Genomic DNA, 19,967 nt, shown 5'->3' with positions numbered 1-19,967 from the left:
ATTTGGTGTTTGCTGTAGGGGAGGTTGGGTTCCTTTGCATAAATTTGCATAAATTCCAAGGCAGAACACTTGCTTTGTGATGTCAGGACATGGCTGCCACATTGTCGTGGTGACATCAGAAGGTTGCCTTGGTGCACGGAAGGCCTCAGTGTCAGAGCAGCTCTTGGGCTTGCTCAGTGCAGGAGCATCCTCCTGCTTGAGACATTTGTCAGTGGGCAGCTGCACACTGACAGGAGCCTCGTGATTCTTGTGTTGGAGCAGTGTCTGCAAACTGGCACAGCAGTGCTCCAGTGATGGAGCCACTCGCTGCTGCAGTTTGCACTGTTTACGGCTTTGTTTATTCCGGCTATTACCTGACCAACCTGGCATGTAAGTAGATGTTTTCCTTGGATGTAACTTAACCTAAATTTTGTAGGTCTTCCTGCTTTTTCTTAGTCACTGGGTTGATTTTGAAACAGAAAGACCATTAGGATGCCACTGCTTTGCTAAAGGTCCTGTCAACAAGTTTAGCAAAAAACGGGATGCCTGTAGCCAGGCGTCTGCACGCAGCATTTGCAAGGGTTCCATTCCCTGCACAGGAGAGTCTGTGGCAGCAGAGTCTGTCCTTTCCTCAGTTTGCTGGCTCAAGCAGGATAGCTTTGAAAATGAAGAGACCTTCTCAGAAGGCCTTCTTAAGACTTTGTGGTTCTCCCCACAAATGAGGGAAAGCTTCTTTTGTTCTCAATTTTGTCATGAAAGGATTTGACTAAGTTCACCCTTTTCTGAGTGCTAGAATAGCAATACCCTTTGCGATGAAGTGCAAACTCCAAAGCAGCGAGTGTCTGCTTCTGAACGCTGGAGCTGCTGTTGCTGTGCTGCACAATAGAACTGCCACAGCTCAGGGGGATTTGGGGGAAGGTTTTCCGGGCCAATGTTTTCAGCAAGTTAATGAGAATTACTGCATGCAACTTATCTTTTAAAAAAGTACTTGAAAGGGAAAAGAGCAAAAGCTACTTTATCTGTTGACCTGGACTCCAGCATTGAGTGTTAAAGAACACTTTGCATGTTCTTGATCAAGTTTGTGTTCACTTACTGGCAAAACAGGCCAAAGTGTAGGCACAAGCAAGAATATTGCCCAGTTCCTTGTTGGATGTGTGAAAGAATGGTGTCCCCTGAGGGATGCTGTCAGAGGAAAATACCCTCTGTTTGGGTTCACTTATTCTATGAGATTCAGCAGCCCAGGCAGTTTTCTCACCCCATTGCGTTCATTTTCCCTTGCTCACTGCAGGTCACCTGAGGCGTGTGTTCAGAGGTGTCGATCCTGAGGTGAGTGAGAAAGGAACCTTTGTTATTCCTGCTGCTGGAGAACTGTGGAGCAAGCTGGGAGCTTGGCCTGTGGCAGCAGAGTGTAAGTGGCCAGCTGAGTAGGCTGAAAGGAAATCCATTTCCATGTCTGCAGCAGTGATAGCAAAGGCATTGCTGCCTATTTCCTCATCTTCCACTGCAATGCTTTAAAAGAACCAGAAGACCAGTTTTGCAGAGAGAGCACTGCTTCTTGATAGTAGCCAGGGTGGGGGATCTAATTCAGACAATTATCAGTCCCGTTGAATTAACTCATTTTCATTTAGTTGGAATAACTTAGAATCCTATTGTTATCAAAGCGGATGATTTGTCCTTAGTCGAGCTGGTTGTAAAAACAGAGCAGAATAGAAGTAATGTTTTAAATGATAGGTAGCTGCCTGTCCCTAACACTACTATCTCTGCACAGAGCCCAGAACCAACAGCAGACTCTTCTCTGGCTCCCCCTGCTCCTGGAGAAGAGGCCAAAGAGGAGCAAAATGACCACGAGCCTCCAGCAGTGGTCACACCCCAGCCTGAACATTCAGAGACTGTAAGTGCCTCTTCTGGCTGGTGTTGTCTTTAGTGCAAGGCACAGCTGCAAGTTCCTGAGCAGCCAGCACTTGCTGTTGGTAGCTGAGGCTGCTGAGTGCTGGAGTCGTGCCAGCACCTAGCAAGTCACCCCAGCCAATGGCAGCTGAAAAATGACTTTTGATCTGTCATGTTTAGGCCCCCAATTGCTGGGATTCTGAGAGGGGCCAGCCTGAAGCATGAAGGCTCCCTGTGCCCAGAGGAGGGAGCATTTCAAAGACACTCTGCTCGGCCATGTCACATTCTGGAGAGGACACTGTGGTCTGGAGAGTCCTGTGCCCTACAGACTGGCCAAGTAGCTGCAGGCACAAAAGATGTTGATGTGACCACACAAGTGCTTTGGGGTGGTTTGTCTCCATGGCCTTCTTGGGTGTGCTTACCTGGGAGTATTTCAGAGACACACTGGGGATGTGAAATTTCTGATGGAAATCAGGGATATTGGTGCCTTTGTTGCTGGGTTGTTGTTTTGCCTCTTCAGGCAGAGCAGTCAGTAGCTGAGCTGACAGGTGCTCTGAGCCCACATCTCTTCTGGCTTTTGATGAGCTGCAAAGAGATGATTTTGTGGTCCATGAATCCATGTGGGGCCACTCTTCTCTTGTGCCAGAAGACACAAATTACACTGTCCTGAATCCTCCTTCTGAGGCAAAACCAGAGACTCCATATGTCTGTTGAGACTTTTCTTTCTGAAGTCTGCAGCTTTGAAAACTCCCCATGAGCCTGGAGGCTGGGATAAAGCCGCAAGTCCTTGAGTGCTGTCTTGTGTTGCTAAGAACAAGAAAGGCATCTCCAAAATCTGGATGGTGTCTTGAAAGTCAAATGTGCAACTTGGTGCCTGAGAAGCTGCCTGGGACAAAGCACCCGGGGGTGTCGCTCAACAGCAGCTGAACGTGAGCCAGCGTGAGCCCAAGTGGCCAAGAAGGCCTGGGGCATGCTGGCCATGTATCAGCAAGAGTCGGGCAGCAGGAGCAGGGCAGTGAGCGTCCCCCTGTGCTGGGCAGCGCCGTGGTGCTTCAAGTCTGCTTCAAGCAGACTTCCATCAATCCCGACATGACAGTGCTTACCACTTGGGCCACTTTCCTGCCAAACATCCCCTCCCTGTAGCCAAGAAGATTAGACCCCGGAGTGGGTGACAATTTCATTTTTTGCATTGTTTATTTGTCTCTTGGTTTGATTGCAAAAAGGACTCTGTGTAATTTCTCCTTCTGCAGCCATTAAAGGTGCTTTGGCTCAACCCTTCCTGCCCACTTGCCAGCACTGGAAGAGACTCTGTCAGAATTTTAATTTGGAAGATGGCAGTTCTGGAAAATGCAGTATTTTTGCAGGAGAACACATAGTTTGGGGTGGGGATGTTGGGGCAGAAGAAGCTGTTCTGGTGCCAGGCCAGACAGCAGGGCTTGCACATCACTTTCAGGTGAACAGTGCCCATGCCTTTTGACAGCCCATGGTTGATCAATAGGTGTTGTGTTTGGGAATTGGGCAGGAAATCAATGGCCTTGCATTCCAGTTGGTGCTGAGAGATCAGAGAGGCTGGGAGAGGCTGGGCTTCATTTCTGATTGCAGCCACTTCAGCACTATCAGTGTGCTTGAGTCCAAGAGAAGAACTTGTCTGAGCACAGATGCGCAAAGACTACAGTTCCCAGAGAAGTGCTCTGGGTCTGACAGCAAAGCACCAACACAATCCAGATTCCCCAAGAGTGTGATTTATTGAAGCAACAGGAGAGCAAGTTCAGCACTGCTGCTGATGGGGGCACTGGCTACCAAATGTTGATGTGTGTAGGGATAGAAAATATAGTAAGAGAGTTTATAACAGTGAGATCTAGCTGCCTATCTATCTATCTATCTATCTATCTATCTATCTATCTATCTATATCTATCTATCTATCTATCTATCTATCTATCTATCTATCTATCTATCTATCTGTCTATCTATCTATCATCTATTTGATAGATATCAAATATTCCATTTGAATTTTCTCATCTCTGCTGCAAAGCAGTTGGTAGTATAAAGGTCACGTAAAGGCATCCCTTTGAGGAGAGGAGGAGAGACAGGTTCCATTGACTGATCCAGAGGAGGCAGAGATGATTCCCCCTGCAGGGAGGGTTGTTTTTTCCCTCACAGCTCTTTTCCTCCTCCACTCTTATCTGCTGTGAAACCTTCTTTTTATGCAACAAATTGCTGCATGTCCTAAGGGAGTGGAACAATCTCAAGCTCTAGGTAGAGTTTGGAGACTTTGGTCATACATGCATTACATGACACAAAGTTTCCTTCATTGGCATCCCTAGGGGTGTGTCAATTCATTTGCTGATGGGGCCTTTGGAGGATCTCTGTTAGTGCTGCTCAGAATTCTCAGCTGACAAAAGAGGGAGGATAAACACCTTGGTCCTCTTCCATATACTCAGGTGGCCATAGGGGCTCTCTGACCTCCCTCAGAGGATCAAATTGCACACATCCTTATCTCCTGAACGAGCAGGATTTCTAACAAGAGTGTAGATGTCAGAAAGGCAGGAATGGTTGTGCAGGCCTGAGGAGAACATGAACTCCACAAGTGTCTCTCACAAGGGATGAAATCACACAGGAAGCCACCTGCAGAGCCAGGATGGAGCTGTGGGACAGGGCTGAGTGTGAGTTGACTATGGAAAGACAAAGAGGACAGAGCAGAAGGGGAGGGAGGCCCTCAGCAGACCCTTGAGAAATGGCACACATTTCCTGTCAGCTGCCCAAGAGTCTGTTGGGGATTCAGACCCAGCTGGACCCTGATTGTACTGCCAGTGTCACTTTGGAATCTGTGTCTCCCCATGGGCAGAGAACAAACCAGGAGAGCAGCAGCACAGTGCTTTAGGAACGTGTGAGCCCATCAGTATTTGAGTCTTGGCCCACAAATGTTGTGTGGGGTTTTGAAAGCCATGTTCTCTTGCTTTCTGTGCAGGTTGTTCTGGAGAAAGAGCAGGAGCAGACTGATTTGTCAGAGATGCCGTGCCAAACTGAGGGAGAGCTGTTGCTGCCCGAGAGCAGGAAGAGCAGCTTGGGCAGCAGGTGGAAGAGCCACTGGAGAATGTCCAGGTAAGCCTGACTCAGCAGGTGACAGAGTGCAGGGCAGGAAGAGGGGCATAAATCACAGCTCTTGGGACTGAAGAGGCCAGGAGTCCTAGAAGCACTGAAAGCACAGAGCTTTGTAATCTGCAGAGATCAGCACTGAGACAGGAGAGTTACAGTGGAAGCAGAGGTGGTTAAGTAGGCAGAAAGAAGTGACTGAATGAGTGTGATTTTGAGGCTGAAAGAGGGAAAAGCTGAGCCTGATGGCAGCTCCCAGTCACTTGTTCTCCATTTGTGTATACAGAACATCAAGGCAGAGCCACAAGCAGAGCTGTCTGAAGCTCAGAGTGCCATCGCGGCAGTGAAGAGAAGGCACCAGGAAGGCATGAGGAACATTCAAGAGGAGATGACACTCTATCGGCAGAGAAGAGCTCAACAAAACAAGGTGAGTGATAGAGTGGCAGCCACTCCGCTCATCAAGCTCTCTCATGTGTTTTAGAGGACAGCAAGGAAAATCTCCAGGCAGAGATGCAGGATACTAGGGCTAGGATCAGCGAAAAGGAGAAGAGGCTGGAGGAAGAAATGGTGGAAGAGGAAATCAATCACCTGATTCAGGAGAAGAATTTTCTACATAAAAAAGTGAGTGAAACAGCGATAGCCACTGCAGTCACTGCAGTCTGGTGGTTTGTGCCCTTCTTGCTTTTCCTCTGCAGAGCAGCAGGGAGCTGGGGTGATGCCTCTCAGTGCCATCCTGCTGTAGTGTCTATCCCAGCTGCTTTGAAGGAAACTTGCTGGTGTGCTGAATCCCAGCTACTGCTCTGGACAGTGGCACAAGTCGCTTTCCCCTTTTGCCAGCACTCATCTGAGTGCATTCTTGCTGGCCTGTTCCTGCTCTCCTTGTTTCTTCAGGTGTTTTTGCAAGTGAACACAGTCACCCAGATAGATGTTGAACACACGCCACAAGCTGTGTGTATCTCTTGTTGAATCTGCTCCTCTCCAGCTCTCTCCCTTTCCTTCTAGTCAATGAGCCTTGGCAGAAAGGGACAAAGCTGTAGTCTCTGACTGCTTTGTTCTGTTTGACTTGATGTTGGAGTGTTGACATCTCACCTGGCAGCCTGGGAAGGCTTCCAGCAAATGACTGGTGATGAAGAGCTCCAAGGTCGACATGAGGCACAGCAACTGTCCCAAGCAAAGATGCTGAAGGTTGGGAATGTGTCAAAGATGGAGAAAAAGTGGACTCATTGTGAGGAGGTACAACATTTGGACAAGGATCTGCAAATGTGTCTGCAGTCTTTGGAGGGGGAAAGAGATCCCTGGGAGGAAATGGAATGGTCATTGTTGCAGTCAGAAAATCCACGAAAATGGAATATGAAGGTGTCTATGGACTCAAATAAAACAACCTCTGGTTTTGACCTTTTGGTTTTGGAAGTGGGTGTCCAAAATAATCCAGTTTATGAGCTTGGCATGTGGCTAAGAGCAACTTCTTACGGGCTTGAATTTGAAAATGGGCACTCGGTGTAATCTCTGCCAGTCACTTTTTTGACACCAACTCATTTCTACTCTTAGAGCTACCAAGGAGCCTTGGTTCCCCTCCCTGAGAAGTGGAGCCTGTGCCATTTCTTCATCTCCAGCATTGACACAGATGCTGCTCAGCCACAGGAGGATTTCCCGGAGCTACTGAGTACATCTAATTTATTTCTTGTCTGAGGGAGAGTGAATTGTGTGCACGTGCCAGACTTAGCTGTACCAAATGTTCCTCCTCAGTTTGGTGTCACAGGGACATTTAGGTCTCTCCACAGGAAGTGCTCTGCTTCGAGGCAGGGAGAGAGCACTCTGCATGTTCCTGCTGTCCCTGAGGGCAGCCTGGACTGGTTAAAGTTTACCTGGGCTTCCCTTTTACTGAAGAAAGAAGCAGGAATTGTTGCTGGACCAGTTGCTTGAGTTCCACCCATTGGCCCAAGCCCTGCTCAGATCAGTCTCTAGGAAAACACATCAAGCCCTCTGTGATTCTGCAGCACAACCCATTTAATCTGCTTCTCGCCCATAAGAGCTGCCAGTGTTGTGCCCTCCCATAAAGACCTGGTGGGGCTGAGAAAAGATCCCATTTCATTCTGTGTGTACCTTCACCTGTTGAGACAAAAAAGGGCATTGATCCACACTTCGGTGTATCTGATGCCAAAGCCAATCCCGTTGTGTCCTGAATGGGGACAGCAGCTTGTCAGGGGCTCAGGCTGGCTGTGGCTTGTGGCCATGGCTTGTCAGTGCTCATGCTTGGCCTTTGGCAACCTTGCTATGTGCCCTGGCCCTGAGGGCTGCTGTGACTGCAGGGGCTGGAGCCTTCCTTAGCTGGGAGAGTGGCGCTGCCGCCCGGCCGGCCGCTGCAGAGCCGAGCTGGCCCAAGGCAGCAGCCCCTCGTCTGGGCCGGCTTCTGCACGGCACGGCCTGGACTCCCGAGAGGGACAACATCTCCTCTGGGCAGCTGTGCATGTCACAGCGGCGCCTGAGCAGCACTGCTGTCCTCGCTGCCCTTGCCCGCTGTGCCCACTTGGGAAGGTGGGGGGGACGTGTGCGGTGCTGAGAGGCTGAGTCCAATGGCAGCCACTGATCCGCGCTGTCAGGGTGAAGGGAAGCACTGGGGTTCTTCCCATGGGCCACGGGCAAGGGCATCTTGGAGCTCAGCCTGCTCATACAGGGTGAGGGTCCTGATGCCAAAAGCCCCCTTGGAATGGGTTACAGCATCAGCTGCTCTGCTTTACAGATGGAAAGCCATTCCTTCTTTTGGCAAATGCTGCAAGCTAGAGAAGATAAGATGCCCTCCTGTCCTAGGAATGCATCTCCCTGGGCTTTATTTCCTGACAAGAGAAGTCTTCAAAGGACTGAACAAAACCATCTGCTGGCCATTTGGACTGCAGAACTGCCTGGCTTGTTGCTCTTGCTCTTGTTGTTGTTGTTGCTGCCCAGCTGACCACAAAGGGTTCAGAGCCCCGGACAGTGGGGCTTTCGTATCTCCTGGAAATTGGAATTTCTGCTTGAAAGTGAGAATCCTGCATTTTGTTTCCCTCAGGGAGAATGGTAAACGTGGAAAATCCCATACGAAAATACATTGAACTGGAAAATCTCGGCAGCATGTGAGTCCACAGATACTTCTACACAGCCTTGGGCCAGGTGTTTCGCTGGTGGAATATCCATCAAGTGGGAAGTCAGACAAGCTGCAAACATGTTTACACACCAGGGTTAGTCTGCCCCATCTCTCAGTACTGGCCAGAATTTGTAAGTGTGCTCAGAGGGCATTGCCAAAGACCTCCCCATGCTGCCAACCAAGGTCTTGCCTGCAGCAAGGAACAGAACCTGGTAGATCTCCTTGTCTGTCAAGTGTGGGACAGCTCTGTGGTAATTTCCTTAGCATTTGTGTATTTCTCAAGATCATAGAATTTTGCCACACAAATGACAGGAGAAGAATCTTGCTTACCTGAAAGAGCAACTTGTCCCCTTATGATAGCTGTCAGATGACACTTCTCAGGGACCATTTCTTTCCAAGAGTTTGCTAAAGGAAATACTCCATGCTCAGGATTAGAACTGCCCAGTTTAGAAACTGATAGCCGAGATGAAGGAATAAGCTGTCTTTTTGAGCTGAGGCAAGAAAGCCCAGCACTTCAGGAACAGGCCCAGTGCCCATGCACTGGAGGGGAAAATGTATCATCTGCCTTCTGGCAGACCCCTCCTGCAACCTGCAGCTTTTAGGTATTTACAGCAGAGATCTCCTGTCTGGAGTGGCTTTCACTGCAAGATCTAAATGGCTTCTCTTTTCTTTGCTGCTGTTTTGTTTCTAGGGCTTTTGGAGAGGTTTCTAGAGCACTTGACATTGCCACAGGAGGAGAGGTAAATGTCAACAGCCCCTGGAGACTCTGCTGCTCTCAAGGCCTTTCCCTACGGGTGACATCTGTGCCTGGAGCTTTGGGCAGAGCTGTGCAACAAAGGCACAAGAAGCACAGACTGGTGCCAGCCTGCAAATTGCACTTGGGACAGTCTTTGTCCTTCTCAGCTGCCAGTAGGAAGGCAAGGAGGGCAGCGGTTCCTTGCAGAGAAGGACGTGCCTACTTGCTCTCAATTGCTAAAACCAAGGTTTAGCATCTCACTTAGAGCATCTCTCTGCTCTTTGCTACAGCTTTAAAGTCTTGAATCCTCATTTCTGGCTGCCAGCAAATACATCTGAATGTTACTGGTAGCTCATTAGCCACTTGGGAGCTGTACGTAGGGAGAGATCTGCAAGGTGTCCCTAAAAGCCCAAAGGCCTGCCTGTATCCACAGAGTACCAAGGCACAGATTACTTCTTTAGAAGTGCAGGCAAAGCAGCAGAGAGTGTGGTCAGAAGTTTGTGGGTGAGAGTTGATACACCTTTGTTACCAAGTGGACAAGACAAAGTGTCGGTGGTCAGGTGTCATGTAACTGTTCCCAAGGGAGCAGAGCAATGGGCTATTGGATTGTCACTTCCTAATTACTCCAATGTCTAATCACAAGGTGCTTTGGCACAGCTTGACTGTGCCATTCCAGAATCACTCACTCCATGTGAGAAGCTCCATGCCAACTTCCAAAGTTACAAATTTTCAATATCATTTTAAGTGGCCATAAAGAAAATCAATCTTCAAGAACTGGTCGGGAAGGAAGCAACTGCTTATGAACTCATGGTCATGAAAATGAATAGGAACCCCAGCATTGTGACCTATTTAGAGAGGTGAGAGATTCTTGCTTTATCCCACCCATATTTATTTACATACTTCATGCATGCCAAGTTAAAAACCCACTTTGGATACTGGCAGGAAAAAAGAGCTCTTAATTACCGGTTAATTATGATTTCTCACCTTATCTCCAGTGGATGGAAGAGATTTTTGCATTTTGTCTGCATTATTCTACCCTGGCAAATGCAGTTTGAAAATTGTCCAAAAATCTGGACCAGCCCGATCTTAAGAACAAAACACTCTGTAAATTCATTTCCTCCACATTGGATTGGGGCTTAACTTTTTCAAGTTTTTAGGAGCACCTTTGAAGTGCTGATAAACCACCCTAGAGAGAGGATTTCCCTTGCATTGCTGCCCTTTTTCCATTGCTGTGTATGCCAGGAAGACTTGGTGCTTATTACCAGAGATACCATGTATGACAGCTTTTTTATCTGGGCTGTTACTAAACTGCATTTTTTGCTTGTTGGCCATTTAAGACATCTCCTTTTATTTACATGTGCCATTCTCCTTGAGACTGCACAGACTGCAAACCCTGCACAGCCTAGAGGCAATGTCTATTCCTTTTATTCTGTCCTTGTAACAAAGGCACCCAGAAACAGGAATCAACTGTTGTCTTTTGCAAACAGCAACGTAGCCATGCATGTTCATCTCCACACCCTTGTTTCCTTCTTTCAGTTACTTTCTGGGGAAGCACCTTTGGCTGGTGATGGAGTACATGGACGGAGGCACTCTGAGAGATATCATCAATGAGACTCAAATGTCTGAAGGAGAGATTGCAGTCGTCAGCCGTGAGGTCAAGGATCCCACCTGTGCTTCCAAGGACTTGAGCAAGATTGTCTGGGAAACTGAGGCTCAGAATGGGAGTGATTTCATGGGCCAAGCTTGGTTTCTGTGTTGCTGGTATGCTATGGGCAAGCAAGAGCCTTTCAAGTGAACTGCCTGCCAGTGTCCCTGCACTCACTCTACTTACTCTTTGTACTCTTATCTCCTGCTGTTGTATTTTAGTTCTGTTGCTTCTATTTGGATTTGCTGTTCTCCACCTTGCCTCTCTAAATGCTTACTTTGTGCTTATCTGCACTGCATTCCCTGCCTGTAAAAGCAAAGGTGCTGGTTGGCAGAATTTGAAATGAACAGCAGAGAAGAAAAAGAGACTCATTTCTTTTAGGTCTCAGCTGAAAAGGATAGTAGTGCAGCCCAAATGCTGTTTGCTTCTGAGCACACCCACTGCAGCTGCAGTCACTCTGCCTGGTTTGCAGGGGACAGTCTACAACAGCAGTTGCTGCTGCTGCTGTTTCAAAAGCTGCCATGCCTTTCTTGACAAAGGTCCTGCTCTGCTGCTGTTGCAGCAGCAGGCTCTTCCTCTCAGTGGCACTGTGTTCTGCCATTACTCCCCATTCCCCTGCAAAGGGAATTTTTACAGCTGTTTCCTTGCTTGTGTGATGAAATCACATCACTCATTTTGCCCCCTGTTTCTGCTTTCTCTCTCAGTGCCTGCAAGGACTGGATTTTCTTCACTCCAACCATGTGATCCATCGAGATGTGAAGAGCTGCAACATCCTTCTCAGAATGGACGGCTCTGTCAAGCTGGGTCAGTGTATTCATTCTTGGTGAGGTTCAGCCTCCCAGGGATGTGGGGTGTGGGGCTGCTTTCAGTGACTGCCAGCTCCCCAAAAATGGTGCTGCTGGCAGTGCAGGGGCCCCTGCTGTGAGCTGAAGGCACGGTTGTGATGTGCACAGAGGTATGACAAGGTAGCACAAGCAGTCAAGAGTGGCATTGGTGTGTCCCATCTAAAGGGAAGGAGCTACAATCTAAAGCTTCAGAAAAAGAAAGGCCATTGCTGGAGGAAGTGTAAAAAAGGTGGGGATTTTTTGAAGCAGCCAATGCCATATTTCCTTGGCTAAAGCCCTGAGGAAATTGAGCAGAAATGGATTTCCAGCAGATGACAAAGTACATTCTGAAACTGGGAGTGGGCAATTCTTTTGCTTCGTTTCCTAATTGAAGCTGCCTTTCACGGTGTGTTGTTTTTTCCACAGCTGACTTTGGCCTTCCTGCTCAACTCACCCCTGAGCACAGGAGATAGAGCTCCGTGGCCAGCACTTCTGGGTGGATGGCGCCTGAAGTCGTGACAGGTCACCCGTACGGCCCCAAAATGGACATATAGTCTTTTGGAATCGTGGGCATTGAAATGGTGGAACGAGAAGTTCCTTCTTGGAATGAAACTCCTGTCTCAGTAAGGTGCAAATACTCACTGATCCTGCTGACTTTCTCACCTGTCCCATGTTCTGTGTGCCACTGGATAAAATGCCATTGCCATCTGCTGGCACTATTTCCACCAAGGTCCCCTTCTAAAAATGTCCCTGCAGCACATCAGCATCTGCTGTAGATTTGGTTGCATCAGCAGGCAAGTGGCAGGTACCCAGTTCAGAAACGTGCCATTTTGGCCTGCAGCCCTGCTGGCCTCCGTGACATTTCTCTTTTGCTTTTTGAAAATTCTTGGAGCTTGTCTCTGAAAAAGAAGAATTTTTCAGTGGAGAGTTCAGCAGTGTGATAAATATGCTTTGAGATGGAGTTGGGACCTCCCCGGTTTCAATTTTCTAGAAAAAGAAAAAAGAAAAAGAAAAAAGAAAATAGAAAAGGGAAAGGAAAAGGAAGAGTAAAGGGACAAGGAAAAAAGGAAAAGGAATAGGGGGAAAAAAAGGAAAAGGGGGAGTAAGATGAAGAGGAAGTGGAAGGGGGAATGGAAAAGGGAAGGGGCATGGAAGGATGAAATGGACAAGAAAAAATAATATAGGAAAAGGAAAGAAAAAATAAAAATAAATATAAATATAAAAATAAAAATAAAAATAAAAATAAAAAAAAAATTAGATTCAGGAAAAGGAAAATATAAAAAGGAAAGGAAAATCATAGGAAGAAAACAGGAAAAGTAAACAGAAAATACAAAAATCAAAGTAGTTCTGTTTGCTTTTTCCTTTATTAAACAAAGCACATCCATTTTTGTTTAAATTCTAGCATCTTTTCCAAATCCTGTGGGACTTCAAAATTTTCAGGCTTTCAAGTCATCTGTACATTGTTCTGTCATGTGTCTGGGTGGCCTGGAAAAGTTCAGGATGTGTTTTTCTCCAGCTGCAGTTAGAATTGTGTGCCAAAGCCCCGGCTGTTTCTTGGTACTTGAACAGGAGGGTGAGCCTTCAGTCAGGTGCCTGGGGCTGGGATCCAAGGGGTGAGGTTGACGCCGCTGCTGTTCCTTTAGCACAGGAGCAAGGCCATCCCTGGGTTGCACAGCGCTAGTGACAGTGAGGGCTCCCCACCATGCCCACTAGCTGAGCTCAGCTGCAGAGGGGCAGGATAAAACCTCCTTTTTGACCTCTGCTGCTGTGGGAAAAGTGAAGGAAATTTTTCTCTTGCTTGAAGAGGATCAAAGTCTCCTTGGTCAGCATCTATTTCATTGCCACCAGCACGGGTGGGCGTTTTCATGCAGACTCCTAGGCCTCTCCCCACTGTCATTTCTGTCTGTTTTAAATGCTTTCTGCATCTGAATTTCTTTCAAGAATAGAACAAAAAACTTGATGATTTTTTTTTCATGGAAGCTCTGCTTAAGGGACCAACAAGCATGGCAGTGATCCCTTTTGTGTAATAATCCTTGGAAATAGTATAGCTAGAGCGAAATCCCCCTCCCAAATGGCCTGTCAAGTTATTCACACAAGCTGGTGTGAATCCTCAGAGAAGCAAAAGCTGCATTTGGTGATGGAGTTCTCATTGACCAGAGAACTAGTCAGTGAAAATCAGCTGCCAAGGCAAGATCTGCAGGATGTTGGAAAAGCTGGGGCTGCATCGGTGTTTAAGTTTTTTATTGGCATAGGAAAGTCATCTCTGCCTCTCTGCCAGGGCAAAAAATGCCACTGCAGAGTGGAGCTGGAACAATGGGCTCTGGGAGAGCAGGCTCAGCTTTTAACTCTTTCCGCCTCAAAATCACACTCATTTAGTCGCTTCTTTCTGCCTACTTAACCACCTCTGCTTCCACTGTAACCCTCCTGTCCCTGTGCTGATCTCTGCAGATTACAAGGCTCTGTGCTTTCAGTGCCCATGTGACTCCTGGCCTCTTCAGTCCCAAGAGCTGTGTTTTATGCCCCTCTTCCTGCCCTGCACTCTGTCACCTGCTGAGTCAGGCTTACCTGGCCATTCTCCAGTGCCTCTTCCACCTGCTGCCCAAGCTGCTCTTCCTGCTCTCGGGCTGGCAACAGCTCTCCCTCAGTCTGGCATGGCATCTCTGACAAATCAATCTGCTCCTGCTCTTTCTCCAGAACAACCTGCACAGAAAGCAAGAGAACATGGCTTTCAAAACCCCACACAACATTTGTGGGCCAAGACTCAAATACTGATGGGCTCACACGTTCCCAGAGCACTGTGCTGCTGCTCTCCTGGCTTTTTCTCTGCCCATGGGGAGACACAGATTCCAAAGTGACACTGGCAGTACAATCAGGGTCCAGCTGGGTCTGAATCCCCAACAGACTCTTGGGCAGCTGACAGGAAATGTGTGCCATTTCTCAAGGGACTTCTGAGGGCCTCCCTCCCCTTCTGCTCTGTCCTCTTTGTCTTTCCGTAGTCACTCACACTCAGCCCTGTCCCACAGCTCCATCCTGGCTCTGCAGGTGGCTTCCTGTGTGATTTCATCCCTTGTGAGAGACACTTGTGGAGTTCATGTTCTCCTCAGGCCTGCACAACCATTCCTGCCTTTCTGACATCTACACTCTTGTTAGAAATCCTGCTCGTTCAGGAGATAAGGATGTGTGCAATTTGATCCTCTGATGGAGGTCAGAAAGCCCCTATGGCCACCTGAGTATATGGAAGAGGACCAAGGTGTTTATCCTTCCTCTTTTGTCAGCTGAGAATTCTGAGCAGCACTAACAGAGATCCTCCAAAGGCCCCATCAGCAAATGAATTGACACACCCCGAGGGATGCCAATGAAGGAAACCATGTGTCATGTAATCCATGTATGACCAAAGTCTCCAAACTCTACCTAGAGCTTGAGATTGTTCCACTCCCTTAGGACATGCAGCAATTTGTTGCATAAAAAGAAGGTTTCACAGCAGAAGAGAGTGGAGGAGGAAAAGAGCTGTGAGGGAAAAAACAACCCTCCCTGCAGGGGGAATCATCTCTGCCTCCTCTGGATCAGTCAATGGAACCTGTCTCTCCTCCTCTCCTCAAAGGGATGCCTTTAGGTGACCTTTATACTACCAACTGCTTTGGAGCAGAGATGGGAAAATTCAAATGGAATATTTGATATCTATCAAATAGATGATAGATAGATAGATAGATAGATAGGCAGCTAGATCTCACTATTATAAAGTCTCTTACTATATTTTCTATCCCTACACACAACAACATTTGGTAGCCAGTGCCCCCATCAGCAGCAGTGCTGAACTTGCTCTCCTGTTGCTTCAATAAATCACACTCTTGGGGAATCTGGATTGTGTTGGTGCTTTGCTGTCAGACCCAGAGCACTTCTCTGGGAACTGTAGTCTTTGTGCATCTGTGCTCAGACAAGTTCTTCTCTTGGACTCAAGCACACTGATGGTGCTGAATTGGCTGCAATCAGAAATGAAGCCCAGCCCCTCCCAGCCTCTCTGATCTCTCAGCACCAGCTGGAATGCAAGGCCATTGATTTCCTGCTCAATTCCCAAACACAACACTTATTGATCAACCATGGGCTGCCAAAAGTCATGGGCACTGTTCACCTGAAAGTGATGTGCAAGCCCTGCTGTCTGGCCTGGCACCAGAACAGCTCCTTCTGCCCCAACATCCCCACCCCAAACTATGTGTTCTCCTGCAAAAATACTGCATTTTCCAGAACTGCCATCTTCCAAATTAAAATTCTAACAGAGTCTCTTCTAGTGCTGCAAGTGGGCAGGAAGGGATGAGCCAAAGCACCTTTAATGGCTGCAGAAGGAGAAATTACACAGAGTCCTTTTTACAATCAAACCAATAGACAAATAAACAAAGCAAAAGATGAAATTGTCACCCATTCCAGGGTCTAATCCTGTTGGCTGTAGGGAGGGGAATGTTTGGCAGGAAAGTGGCCCAAGTGGTGAGCACACTCATGTAGGAATTGATGGAAGTCTGCTTGAAGCAGACTTGAAGCATCACGGTGCTGCCCAACACAGGGGGACGCTCAGTGCCCTGCTCCTGCTGCCCCACTATTGCTGACACATGGCCAGCATGCCCCAGGCCTTCTTGGCCACCTGGGCTCACGCTGGCTCACGTTCAGCTGCTGTTGAGCGACACCCCTGGGTGCTTTGGGCCCAGGCAGCTTCTCAGGCACCAAGTTGCACATTTGACTTTCAAGACACCATCCAGATTTTGGAGATGCCTTTCTTGTTCTTAGCAACACAAGATAGCACTCAAGGACTTGTGGCTTTATCCCAGCCTCCAGGCTGCAGGGGAGTTTTCAAAGCTGCAGACTTCAGAAAGAAAAGTCTCAACAGACATATGGAGTCTCTGGTTTTGCCTCAGAAGGAGGATTCAGGACAGTGTAATTTGTGTCTTCTGGCACAAGAGAAGAGTGGCCCCACATGGATTCATGGACCACAAAATCATCTCTTTGCAGCTTATCAAAAGCCAGAAGAGACGTGGGCTCAGAGCATGTTTCAGCTCTGCTACTGACTGCTCTGCCTGAAGAGGCAAAACAACAACCCGGCAACAAAGGCACCAAAATCCTTGATTTCAGTCAGAAATTTCACATCCCCAGTGTGTCTCTGAAATACTCCTAGGTAAGCACACCCAAGGAGCTCATGGAGACAAACCAGCCCAAAGTGCTTGTGTGGTCACATCAACATCTTTTGTGCCTGCAGCTACTTGACCAGTCTGTAGGGCACAGGACTCTCCAGACCACAGTGTCCTCTCCAGAATGTGACATGGCCGAGCAGAGTGTCTTTGAAATGCTCCCTCCTCTGGGCACAGGGAGCCTTCATGCTTCAGGCTGGCCCCTCTCAGAATCCCAGCAATTGGGGGCCTAAACATGACAGATCAAAAGTCATTTTTCAGCTGCCATTGCCTGGGGTGACTTGCTAGGTGCTGGCACGACTCCAGCACTCAGCAGCCTCAGCTACCAACAGCAAGTGCTGGCTGCTCAGTAACTTGCAGCTCTGCCTTGTACTAAAGACAACACCAGCCAGAAGTGGCACTTACAGTCTCTGAATGTTCAGGCTGGGGTGTGACCACTGCTGGAGGCTCGTGGTCATTTTGCTCCTCTTTGGCCTCTTCTCCAGGAGCAGAGGGAGCCAGAGAAGAGTCTGCTGTTGGTTCTGGGCTCTGTGCAGAGATAGTAGTGTTAGGGACAGGCAGCTACCTATCATTTATAACCTTACTTCTATTCTGCTCTATTTCTACAACCAGCTCGACTAAAGACAAATCATCCACTTTGATAGCAATGGGATTCTAAGTCACTCCAACTAAATGAAAATGGCTTAATTCAACTGGACTGCAAATTGTCTGAATTAGATCTCCCACCCTGGCTACTATCAAGAAGCAGTGTTCTCTCTGCAAAACTGGTCTTCTGGTTCTTTTAAAGCATTGCAGTGGAAGATGAGGAAATAGGCAGCAATGCCTTTGCTATCACTGCTGCAGACATGGAAATGGATTTCCTTTCAGCCTACTCAGCTGGCCACCTACACTCTGCTGCCACAGGCCAAGCTCCCAGCTTGCTCCACAGTTCTCCAGCAGCAGGAATAACAAAGGTTCCTTTCTCACTCACCTCAGGATCGACACCTCTGAACACACGCCTCAGGTGACCTGCAGTGAGCAAGGGAAAATGAACGCAATGGGGTGAGAAAACTGCCTGGGCTGCTGAATCTCATAGAATAAGTGAACCCAAACAGAGGGTATTTTCCTCTGACAGCATCCCTCAGGGGACACCATTCTTTCACACATCCAACAATGAACTGGGCAATATTCTTGCTTGTGCCTACACTTTGGCCTGTTTTGCCAGTAAGTGAACACAAACTTGATCAAGAACATGCAAAGTGTTCTTTAACACTCAATGCTGGAGTCCAGGTCAACAGATAAAGTAGCTTTTGCTCTTTTCCCTTTCAAGTACTTTTTTAAAAGATAAGTTGCATGCAGTAATTCTCATTAACTTGCTGAAAACATTGGCCCGGAAAACCTTCCCCCAAATCCCCCTGAGCTGTGGCAGTTCTATTGTGCAGCACAGCAACAGCAGCTCCAGCGTTCAGAAGCAGACACTCGCTGCTTTGGAGTTTGCACTTCATTGCAAAGGGTATTGCTATTCTAGCACTCAGAAAAGGGTGAACTTAGTCAAATCCTTTCATGACAAAACTGAGAACAAAAGAAGCTTTCCCTCATTTGTGGGGAGAACCACAAAGTCTTAAGAAGGCCTTCTGAGAAGGTCTCTGCATTTTCAAAGCTATCCTGCTTGAGCCAGCAAACTGAGGAAAGGACAGACTCTGCTGCCACAGACTCTCCTGTGCAGGGAATGGAACCCTTGCAAATGCTGCGTGCAGACCCCTGGCTACAGGCATCCCGTTTTTTGCTAAACTTGTTGACAGGATTTTTAGCAAAGCAGTGGCATCCTAATGGTCTTTCTGTTTCAAAATCAACCCAGTGACTAAGAAAAAGCAGGAAGACCTACAAAATCCAGGTTAGGTTACACCCAGGGAAAACCTCTACTTGCATGCCAGGTTGGTCAGGTAATAGCCGGAATAAACAAAGCCGTAAACAGTGCAAACTGCAGCAGCGAGTGGCTCCATCACTGGAGCACTGCTGTGCCAGTTTGCAGACACTGCTTCAACACAAGAATCACAAGGCTCCTGTCAGTGTGCAGCTGCCCACTGACAAATGTTTCAAGAAGGAGGATGCTCCTGCACTGAGCAAGCCCAAGAGCTGCTCTGACACTGAGGCCTTCCGTGCACCAAGGCAACCTTCTGATGTCACCACGACAATGTGGCAACCATGTCCTGACATCACAAAGCAAGTGTTCTGCCTTGGAATTTATGCAAATTTATGCAAAGCAACCCAACCTCCCCTACAGCAAACACCAAATAGCCTGGCAAGTTCTCCTCTGTCTCAAAGCTGCAAAAACTCCCATGGTGAAACAAACCCTGTTGTTCAAGGGATCCAAGAGTAAAAGCAAGAGTGGCCCAAGCACCTACAGCCTGTTCCCCAACTAAGCACTCACATGGGACCAAAGTCAAGGCAACCAGACCAAGAGAATGGCCCAAAGCATTGCACAGAACCAGGGAAGAAAACACTGTTGCCATAACAGCTGAAATAATTCTTAACAAATCTCTCCACATATTTGCATATTTATTGGACATGCCCAGGGCTCCTGTGTACATATATCTCTGCCTTTATTCCCATTTGGAAGCAGTCAGACTGGCAGGATCTGCCCACCAGCAGCAGCAGTAGCTGCTCCAAGCTGGGAACATGAGTGGCAGTGCTGGTTTCCCGAGGCTTCTGTCCCCCAGGTGAAGCCAAGGCAGGAGCAGATTGAAAAGTGCTGGCGCTGCTGCTGCTGCTGCTGCTGCTCAGTGCCAGAGAGCTCTGTCTGGGCAGGGCACGGTGCCCACTGTGCGGTGGGCTCTTTCTCCTGCCAGATCAGGACACACATGGGAACAAGTGATGATAACTTCTGGGAAAAACAAGGAGTTTTTTGGGAGCTGCATTACTCTGCACACACTTGGGCCACCTGCAGCACAAAGCTTTGGCCTTCAAAAAAGGTAAACCAGAGAGAAATAGCTGGAAAATGTTTCATTTTTAACATTTTCATTTTCTTACAGATTTAAATCACAAATCAGAATTTATTGACATGAGAGTAGGGGTATCCTGAGGCTCTCTGCTAGTCATTGTCATAGGTTCAGTGCCAGGGTCTTCATTTCTTCCTGCAGGAACAGGAATAACACAGCACCAATATGAGGATCACATAATTTGTTTATTCTCTAAGCTTGGTTACTTTTATACTGTATATAGATCTATTCATACAAGTATCTCCTGTAGAACTGGCTGCACACATCCTTGTAAGCATTTGTATTGGATAATTACATTTGTGTATATGGGACCACAACTTGTGTGTTCAACTTCTCTATCTCTCATCTCCTTTGGCTCTTCCTTTGTGTTCTTTTGCTGACCACAACTGATCCTTCCCTGTCTGATAACCTTGCCCACGTTCTTAACTCTTTCTCTTTATGGTGAAATTTGTTCTAATGCAGCTCAGGGTCCTACATCTCTTCTTTTCTTTAAAATTGGAGGAACAAAATGCTGCAACATTTGTTGAAG

At 47.7% G+C, this 19,967-nt stretch overlaps 3 protein-coding genes across 3 annotated transcripts in view; 2 read left to right on the top strand and 1 right to left on the bottom strand.

Annotated features, from left to right (window-relative positions):
- Window positions 1-18,442, bottom strand: part of LOC147648047 (uncharacterized) — a 102,613-nt gene extending 84,171 nt beyond the window's left edge. Inside the window, exons 1-4 of the mRNA XM_086868270.1 lie at window positions 18,367-18,442; window positions 17,431-17,528; window positions 16,866-16,988; window positions 13,852-13,986 (exon numbers count right to left, since the gene is read on the bottom strand). Of these exons, the coding sequence (XP_086724396.1) occupies window positions 13,852-13,986; window positions 16,866-16,988; window positions 17,431-17,528; window positions 18,367-18,442 (432 nt within the window). The remainder of the gene's footprint in view (window positions 1-13,851; window positions 13,987-16,865; window positions 16,989-17,430; window positions 17,529-18,366) is intronic.
- On the top strand, window positions 154-8,070 carry LOC147648048 (uncharacterized). Its single transcript, XM_086867855.1, has 8 exons — window positions 154-369; window positions 1,268-1,305; window positions 1,748-1,870; window positions 4,836-4,969; window positions 5,247-5,581; window positions 5,963-6,193; window positions 6,509-6,623; window positions 8,007-8,070. Exons 1-5 carry the CDS (start codon window positions 294-296, stop codon window positions 5,305-5,307), a joined length of 432 nt encoding a protein of 143 aa, XP_086723981.1. The 5' UTR covers window positions 154-293; the 3' UTR covers window positions 5,308-5,581; window positions 5,963-6,193; window positions 6,509-6,623; window positions 8,007-8,070.
- On the top strand, window positions 9,568-11,880 carry LOC111943622 (serine/threonine-protein kinase PAK 3-like). Its single transcript, XM_086867861.1, has 4 exons — window positions 9,568-9,674; window positions 10,354-10,471; window positions 11,167-11,266; window positions 11,713-11,880. Exons 1-4 carry the CDS (start codon window positions 9,625-9,627, stop codon window positions 11,757-11,759), a joined length of 315 nt encoding a protein of 104 aa, XP_086723987.1. The 5' UTR covers window positions 9,568-9,624; the 3' UTR covers window positions 11,760-11,880.
- Window positions 18,443-19,967: the final 1,525 nt, after the last annotated feature.

This window comes from Cyanistes caeruleus, chromosome Z, assembly GCF_971803275.1.
Source record: "Cyanistes caeruleus chromosome Z, bCyaCae1.hap1.1, whole genome shotgun sequence".
Lineage (NCBI taxonomy): Eukaryota > Metazoa > Chordata > Aves > Passeriformes > Paridae > Cyanistes > Cyanistes caeruleus.
The sequence above is the reverse complement of the archived record's forward strand: the minus strand, read 5'-3'. Positions and strand labels throughout refer to the sequence as shown.